We start from the raw sequence: 9,409 nt of genomic DNA on the forward strand, positions 1-9,409 counted from the left end.
AGTCTTTGACCTCACGTTAGAATACAAATGTTTATTATGTTGTTTGATGAGTAAATAAATCAAATGAAGGCAACAGAATGAGCGACTGAAGTGTTTTGATTTGGACTGTTTAACATGCGACTCCTGTCAAGGTGATACAGATTAAAAGAAAAGGAACAGGTTATCACACTCAGATTTCTGTTCTTGGCCTGACAGGAAGTGGAAACCCGATGTGGTTTTCTGCTATTGTAGTACATTCCCCTCTAGGATCCATATTTTGTTCACTCCGAGACCACAGCTGTAAAGAAAGGTTATCTGAGTTACTGTAACCTTCTCCTCTGATCTCTCATCAACCAGGCGTTTACATCCCAATAACTGCTGCTCACTGGATGTTTTCTGTTTTTCACACCACTCTAAGTAAAAACTCTAGACTGTTTTGCATAAAAATCCCAGGAGATCGTCTGTTTCAAAAATACTCAAATCAGCCCGTCTGGAACAATCATCACAATCACAGCAATCGTGCCACAAAGTCACTGAGTTCCCAATTTTTCCCCTCTCTGATATTTGATGTGAACATTAGCTGAAGCTCCTGACCAAGGGTGTAGGTTTGCATATGAATGGTAGGGACATGTCCCTACCAATATTTTGGGAGGACACAATTGTCCCTACCAATATTTGAGTGAACTTATTCACTTGTTTGGAGTGAAGTCCTAATAAATCATTCCAATGTGTTTCCCAAGAGGCAATGTCTCTAAGACAACTGATTTAGTCATGCTAGCGATTGATTGGCTGATCTGGAGGCTCATGTCATGTGAGAATATCACACTTGTACCAACGTCAGCAGCCTTTCCACTGTGGAAAAATGTCAACTGATGTTATTTAACCGTTAGCTAGTGTTAACTAGCAAGCTAAGCATGGCTTCTGTCTTCTGTAGGCTAGCATTCAGGTTGCTAGCAGGTGTAAACACAAAATAAAATGGATATATTAAAGCATGAGTTGAATTTTTGTTGAGAAATCCCATGAAAATGTCGCCATTAATGAATTATTTTGTCTGCTGGAAACACAGCAGCAGGCTGATGAGGAAACAGGTGCATCTTCGGGGTTTCAGGTGAGCTTTTAAAATGATAGTGTGATTAAATATATGGTATTATGTATTAATTGTAAATTACTTACTTACATTTAATGTAACTATAGTTCATTTATTCTGATATTAACTTGTAAGTTATTATAACACAGGATAATTTCTTAAAGTTTTAGTCTGTGATCTGATACTGCATAGTTTTATTCAAATGTAAATACATTTCTGAATGTAAAGTCAGATCTTATATGTTATTAAACCTTTTTGTTGACAGCATTAAAAAGTCCTGCTTGTTTTGGAAGGGTGGCAGGTTTGTTGTGTCTTTACCAGTGTTGAGACCAAACCTATGTCTTTGTTCCTGCCCTATACACAGCACTGCTGCCAGATGATTGGCTGAGTGGATACTGGCAGTAATAAGCACATGTGTTCCTGTGTTCAGTGAGTGTATTCGTTTGTCCCTATGTTCTGAAGAACAGAAACAAGAGGGCTTTCATTTGTGTTGTATGGTATGAGTAATTCCTGGGTGCTGCACTGCTGTACAAAATGTATGCATTCTTTCATATCACAATCCCCTCCAGCCTCTTCAATGTTTATAAAGTCAATGACTTGCACAGTTAAAATTGGCCTGAAATAGTATGTACAATACAAACTCTTTATGTGATGCAGAAAAATAAAGTTCAAGTAACGTCAGACTGTTTCTGCTGCCAGAAGGAAAGTAGTTCATGTCTGATGAGGTCAATCTGACTGAAATCTTGTACAATAAAAGACAACAGAGGGTTTAGTTTTTATTTCCTCACAAAAGTCTCATGTTATTCTGAGCTGCAGCAATGAAGAAGAGTAAAAACATTGTCCCTGTCAGGAATCCTGTCGAGATTAAAGAATCTTTGTTCAATTACAATGAAGCTATAAAAGTTATTATGTAGTTATTTAGTGTGATAAAATCTCTGTTCGTTAGAAGCCCTGTGTTATAACCACAGTGGACGCACACTGATCTATAAAAATGTCTGTTGCAGTTTATTATTTGTCACTTTATTTTAAACTCTTTTGTCCCTGTCAGGATCCTGTAGGATGATGACTCTGGTTTTTCAGGTATCCAATTGGTCGGTAGTTGAACTGTTGACAGGTTTTGATCTGATCTTCAAACTTCAGGAGTTCAGCATAGAAGTTACCGTGGTGATTTACCTTAATAAGAAGTGAACCATCGTCATAACCCTGAAAACTCAGGGTGAAACCTGAAGTTACCACGTTAATCTCAAATCCTGCTTCGTAGGTCAGGCCTCAGGTGTGCTACACATTTAAACACATATGACTCATACAAATTTGTGCACAGAAATACACAGAGAAAATGGCTAAGCTATCTCAGGGAGGTTTAGTGCTGAGAGGCTTTTCCTCAACTGGAGGACTTGATTATTTTTTTAACTATTACTTTATTGCCATTTTCAAACAGTAGCAGGTGATTAACATTACAGAACAGAACCAGCTTGAGAATGGGCTTCACCTTACATACATGTATATGCACCTGTACAAGGAGGACTTGATTTGAACCCCTCTGTCAACAAGCATCTGCTATGCTGGCTGAGTATCCATGAACATCATTCTGAATCCTTCAGTGATGATTTCTGCAATAAGATTCACATCAGGTGGTGCTAATTTACAATAAAGCTGAAACAATGAGCCTAGTATACATTCAATCAAAAATGGATTTTTAGACTAAACCCCAACATTGACCCAACTGGGAAAATCTATTCATAGCCAAACATAGGACTTTCTGCTTTCATACATTTTTACATTTTTTGCTGTACATGACCAGATAAATAGAAGCATCTGGCTTCAAGAATGAGAGCAGACCACCCTCTGCTGGTGGAACTCAAGTAATGCAGAAATAGGGCAGCATGGTATGTACCATCTTGTATGGGTGCTGTGGTATGAATGGTTATAATGCACATACAGTCCTGTATGCTTTTAGGGACGTTTGTGTGTTTGATCAAAGTTCAAACAATTAAAAATCTCAGTTGAATTAGGCTAATGTCCATTGTGCTGGGAGATTAATTTCCTTTTTTCCCCTTTTTTTAAATTGGAAAATTTACAAACAATCAGACATATCAGTTCTTAAATAAAACAAACAGATAAAAATTTAACAAAAAAGATTAAATAATAATAATAATGATAATAAAAAAGAACAAATGCATGAATAAAAAAAAGACAAATATATATCATTTAAGTGACAGACATCTTCAAACATTTCAGAATATAAATTGACTGAAATTTCCACGTTATGGGGCGTGCTCACAGCTGGACTTCCGTGAACTACACTTCCCATGGTTCTCTGCGCAGTTAAGGGTTACATGCTGCTTTCCTCATAGTCCGTGTTGCTGCTGCGATAAATGTGGTCCTTGAACGACTCCTAGCCCGGACGCCTTCGCGTGGCCCTCAAGGATGAAGAGTAAGATTTTCACTTGAGCTCATAACGTAACTTCCACGGTAAGTGTCGTCTGCTTTCTGCCCTCTGCTTTAGTGTGTTTTACTTATATGGTGAGTACTTGTTTCCGTTGCATGTCTGTGGGTTAGCAGTGCAGCCAGCTAACGGCTAATTAGCTAACGTCATGCGTCAGGAGCCGAAGTTGGCAGCACTTCATAGTCTGGCCTTAGCAAACCCGTCAGCCAGTCCCTGTCTAAAGAAGGAACACCGTCTGCTTTAATTAGATAAAAGCTCACTTTGCCTGCCGTTAGTCCGTGTCCCAGAAACGTGGGAACTAAAAGTTGCCTTCCTGTCCTTCAGACAAAACTGGTCAAAGTCAACTAGCCCAAAACAGATATCTGCGTAAAGTGCACACGAATTCTTATGACTTCCGGTTTGAACTTTTAAAGTAAACCGGGGCAAGTTCCAACTGTCGGCTTTTCCTACAGTCTGTCTGGGTACTTTTATTTTGAAGATGCATGTAATTTCTTCCTGTGTTACTGTGTTGCTTTCACACAGTATTTTTTTTAGCAACAGCGGGTTTACAACAGCTTTTAAAACGTCATTTGAGTGGAATTTTTGAACATTATTGAACTTCATGAAACTGACCCACCCGCTTGTTTTGCTGGAAGAGCCGCACTTATGCTTGTGCAATCATAAAACAAGGTATGTTTACGACCTTCAATCTGCCATGTAACCCGTGTGATCAATGAATGAAAAGGAGATAACGTTACAGCTTATGCATGAAGGAATTTAGGTCAAGGCTGTTTTTACTCAGTAAAACTGTTGGTTTGGTGGTTTCAGTAGTGTTTATCATAGATAACACAGAGGCTAACTTCACTGAATAATAGTAACACATAAATGTAGCAAGAATTGATCAAATACATTATAATTAAGACAATGAAGGCATTGCATTAAAGTTAGTAAGCAAAACATGGGGATAAAAATACAATAAAAAGATAGAGAAAGATAAAAAAAAAAAAAGAGGAAATACAGTTAGTCAAAAATTAAACTATTCAGCTGGCAGTTCATTACACACCTGACTAAAACCAATGCAGTCTAATACAACTGTCCTGAAATAAATCTTAGCTTCATGAAGATTATAATGTTCAGTTTGTGTTGAAAGTGTTTCAGAGAGACAGTTTACGTTTGTGTTGAATTGTATTGTGTCATACCGATTGGTGTTGTCCACCCCATTTATATCAGTGAGGATAGGCTGAATAACAGAAACACCTTTCTATATAATGTAATACAGTTCAGGCACCACAAACTACATCCTTCAAAATTATCATAGAGGTGAATTAACAACTTTCTATAACAATTTCAGTAAAAATGCACATTATAACCTACATGAAGGTGGAAATGATGCGGTACTCTTTTATTAGACTCCATCAGTTTTTGCTGGGTGTACCTAATAAACTACCACCTGAGTGTATGCTGTTCTGGTGATGACTCTCCATTTTCCGTAAGTGAGCTGTCCAGATTTAGGAGTGACCTAACCAAAGATAAAAAGTTGCATACAGGCTTCTGAATGATCAGAGGTAATGTCATAATTGATAAAATGAATAAACATTTGAAATCTGTTTAAACAAAGTGAATATGTCAACATTGAGGATAGACTACACATTGTTTAGACACTGACCACATTAAGTCCTTAATTTTAAACTGCACTTGAAGTGCTGCCATGTTTGCACTCCATAGATACAGTCAGGTCATGCAAAGTTCAGAGTACCAACCCAGTCATCACTCTGATTTATGCACACACAGTAGACTGCAGGTATTTCTAATATGTTTTACTGCCTGTGAGAAAGAGAAATGGATCAACTGCAGTGTTCAAGTTATTTAGCAAAGTTAATAGAAGTAAATGAATAGTTGAACAATTCCAGAAGTGTTACTGAAGTGCTATGGGTAGATTAAAAAAATATATGTATTATTGTTTTTTTTCATTTTGCCAAGTTTGGTAACATCAAAGGAAAACTTAAAAGTCATGTGTTCTATGAGTGCTCATCATGGCATAGATGACTTTCCAAAAAGATCCATTTGGTTCTCGTCCTCACACCTTGATCAGTTGGAGTGAATTAAAGAGCGAGAATAGAGCTGAAAAGTTTAGGCAGTTAATAGATCAGTCCATCGACAGATGATTAAATAATCAACCACTAAGTCGTGTTTTTAGATAAAAGTGGGTTTTTTGGCACGTTTTAGTTCACAAATATCAACATTTGATGGTTTTCTTTGGGACAGTTTTTCTTTTTAATTAAATGTGTTAATTATTTCAAACCTCACTTTAATCCTTCATGATAATAAAGAGAATATTTTGGATACTTAGTGGGACCAAACAAGCAGCTCAAAGACATGACTTTGATGGATATTTTCTATCGCACTATATTATCACATATTTTATTTTATATTGTGATTATTAAAAATGATTAATGATGAATCAAGGAAATAATTGGCAGATAAAATGATAACAAAAATAATGAATAGTTGCCACATTAGACAAAAACAAATATATAATCATTAGAGAGTTTATACAAAGTGTTTTTGTTTTTTTGTCTGACTCCACAGCCTGTGGTTGAACATCACAGCAGCAGAAAGCAGGAGGGGGAGGAGAAGAGGAAGATGATAATGCAGCACATCCTAACTCATGGGACACTGTGGCGGAGGGCAGTGGTGCGCCCATTGCTGGTGGGCGTCACTGTCCCTGAGCCAACAGTAGCATTGTGTTGCTGTGCCCTCCGTCTGACACCACCGCCACCTACAGGCCGCCACTGGCTCTCAACCTCAGCCTCCAGCAGGGCGGCACATCAGCCAAAACACCAGCCCCCACAAGAGGAACCACACTCCAGCTCCACACCTCCATCACAGGATGTCCAGAAAGGGCAAACTGTGCCTGATGCTGTAGAGGTGGACCCTTTGCAGGACAAGTCCATCGGCCTATTCCAGAGGTTTAAGAAGACCTTCAAACAATATGGGAAGGTGATGATCCCTGTACATCTGGTGACGTCCTCTGTCTGGTTTGGAACCTTCTATTATGCTGCTATGAAGTGAGTCTACTTCCAACCAGGGGTGGGACAGAACACTGCTAGAAGGGGAGGGGGGCTTTGTTTGTGGGCCCTCCTCCCCAGTCACTGGATAATATAATCAGTAATATTGTACAGTACAGAAATAAATGCAAATGAACCAGTTTTGTATAACTAGAATATTTTAATAACTGTGTGTGTATGTGTGCATTCGCGGGGTCCGAAAACTGGGAGCCCACTATACGTCTGGGGGTCTGTGGTACTTGCTGGACCCCACAAGTCTAAGGCTTGTTAAAGCTGTTTGAGGATTAAGACTTGGGTTAAGGGTTGGGTTTACAGTTAGGTTTAGGGTGAGGGTTGAGGATGGATAAGGTTAGGGTATATCACTGACAGGTCACAAACATAGCTGTATGTGTGCATGTGTGTTGGAGGCTACTTTAAATCTCTTTTCTTCTCTTCATGTTTTGCTTCCCCTCAGAGGTGTGAATGTACTGCCATTCCTGGAGATGATTGGTCTACCTGAGTCATTAGTTGGCCTTTTGAGAGACTCTTCGAGCGGCTACGCTCTGACTGCGTATGCCATGTACAAGGTAATTTAATCCAGGATCCTCTGGGTTTATTGTTTTCAAACATTTTGGGCCTGGGACACCTGATGAACCGCAAGTGTCTTTGCCAGTTTCAGACCGACACGGTTGTCATTTTCCCGACCAGCACCCAGGTTCTTTAAATAGCAAGTACACTTGTGCCGATCTGAGCACCCATGAGTGTGCTGGTCTTAAAATGAGGTGTGGTCAGGTGCCTTGCTATCTTCAGGCAGTGGAAAGAAATTTCGCCTGGTCTGAAGTTAATTGTCACTGCCTGGCTGTTAAAGCGAATGGCAGGTGGCACTCTGATTGGTTTATTGCACGTTAATGCCAAAACACACCCATGATTAATTAAGACTACAACCCCTGACCATTTTTTTTCTGTCATTATATTAGGATTTGGACACGCCCTAAATGCACTTGTGCCATGCGCTTTAGACCGTTAGAGTCGACCTTTAGAGCAGAGCCCTTTGGCTTCATTTCCTCATTTATCATTTTGTTAGTTTAAAGCACACTCACTGCCAGGTTTTTTGAATTTACGCAGCTTTGATTTGCTTGTGTCACTGCCTCAGTTTACATTTGAAAAAGCAGGTGCAGTATATCTACTGAGTGATTCGTGAGGGATGGATTCAGGAGTTCACTGCGCTCTACTGAGTGTCTTTTTCTTTGTTTTCTTACAGATTGCTACTCCTGCTAGATATACGGTAACTCTGGGCGGCACATCATTATCTGTTCAGTATCTCCGCAAGCACGGCTACTTATCCACACCGCCGCCAGTTAAAGACTACATCCAGGATAAAATGGAGGAGACAAAGGAGAAATTTACAGAAAAGATGGAGGAGACAAAGGGCAGATTTTCAGAGAAAATGGAGGAAACAAAAGAGCGCATCTCTGAGAAAATGGAAGAGACTAAGGACAAGTTTTCTGAGAAACTGCAGGAAACCAAAGACAGAGTCTCTGAGGGAAAATCGTTTTTTAGAAAGAAAAACGATTAGCAAATCACATTTACAGGTGGCGCCCCTGGATAAATAATCCTGTTTTAATCTTGACAAGTCATCATTGAATTGGGGGCAAGTAACAGACAGCACTTCAGAGACTGTTTGGAAAGAAGAGAGAGACGTTGCACTATCTTTGTCCTGAAATGTCACCTCACATCCTAGTTATCACCTGTTGTCTATTTAAGTGTCAGATTCAATCCCTCGTTGTCCAAACCCTGCCACCATCCACTGTAAGTGTAGACTAGACAGCAGCTTAGCAGACTGCTGCCAATGCTACATCCTGGCTCAGTCATCTCTGACTGGATTTACACAGGCTCAAGTGATCTGGACTTTAACTCTTTGTTGGCTGTTAAAAGAGGAGACTTCATACAGGAGACTTCATCCATATACATGGGGGGGGGTAGAGCTCCAGGCTTCATTTGCCTTTGTAAAAGCAGCATTAAAAGATGTATACAGTTAAAGACTGTATGGGAGAGAGCTGTACTAATGCATCTGGTTGCAACTTGAAGCTTATGGTTATGTGTACTATCAACGCCTTTCTGAAGACCGGGTCTCACCTTGTGTCTTTTCTAATGTAATGAGAAAGAAAAAAAGTTTTCTAATGTGTTTTTATCTGACAGCCAAAACTATTATGGAGGTACAGTGGTGTGGAGGCTTTATTTTGGTGTCTGTAACATTTAATGAAGTGACTGAAAGCTGTGTATGAAATGACAAAATCAGATGCAGTTTGGAGGCTGCAGTCAGTTTACATGTGATGAGTTATGTCAGTCTTACATGTAAATGGATACAGTGTAGTACATACAGTAGTCTGTATGAACAGAGGAAACTATTACACATGGACATAGTAAAGTGTTGACAGTGTACCACTTTGCCAGCTGAAATGTGTTTGGTACTTTGGTAAATAGACAAATGCTCTTGTCAGAATTTCAAACAGACGTGTGGTTCAACCCACAACTGAATAAAGTGAAATGCTAATCATCAAAGTTTGTGTGCCATGTTTGTAGGCCGTATGAGACAACTAAGACTACTTGTGATTGTACTTTCTGAAAGATGATCAGATGCTTATGGTAGATACATTTAAAGAACCCCCTCTGATGAAAACATGTTTTTAACCTTGTTAACATCCATACATGATATAATACAAGACTTGTTATGAGTAAAACAATCAGTGTTTCCACTTTGAACTGTAGTGAACCAATGACGGTTTCATACGTCACAAACCTCAGAAACCAATCCTGTCAACTTGTGGGGGCGGGGCTAAATAAACCAGAAACCTTGTCAGTACAGAGAGA

General features: G+C 39.3%; 1 protein-coding gene across 1 annotated transcript; it reads left to right on the forward strand.

Moving 5' to 3' along the window:
• Positions 1 to 3,343: 3,343 nt before the first annotated feature.
• fam210a (family with sequence similarity 210 member A) lies at positions 3,344 to 9,191 on the forward strand. The gene is made up of 4 exons (XM_022753652.1): positions 3,344 to 3,538; positions 6,081 to 6,559; positions 7,014 to 7,125; positions 7,800 to 9,191. Exons 2-4 carry the CDS (start codon positions 6,135 to 6,137, stop codon positions 8,112 to 8,114), a joined length of 852 nt encoding a protein of 283 aa, XP_022609373.1. The 5' UTR covers positions 3,344 to 3,538; positions 6,081 to 6,134; the 3' UTR covers positions 8,115 to 9,191.
• The last annotated feature ends 218 nt before the right edge of the window (positions 9,192 to 9,409 follow it).

The sequence above is a fragment of the Seriola dumerili genome, unplaced genomic scaffold (assembly GCF_002260705.1).
Source record: "Seriola dumerili isolate Sdu_G_001 unplaced genomic scaffold, Sdu_1.0 BDQW01000191.1, whole genome shotgun sequence".
In the NCBI taxonomy this organism is placed as follows: domain Eukaryota; kingdom Metazoa; phylum Chordata; class Actinopteri; order Carangiformes; family Carangidae; genus Seriola; species Seriola dumerili.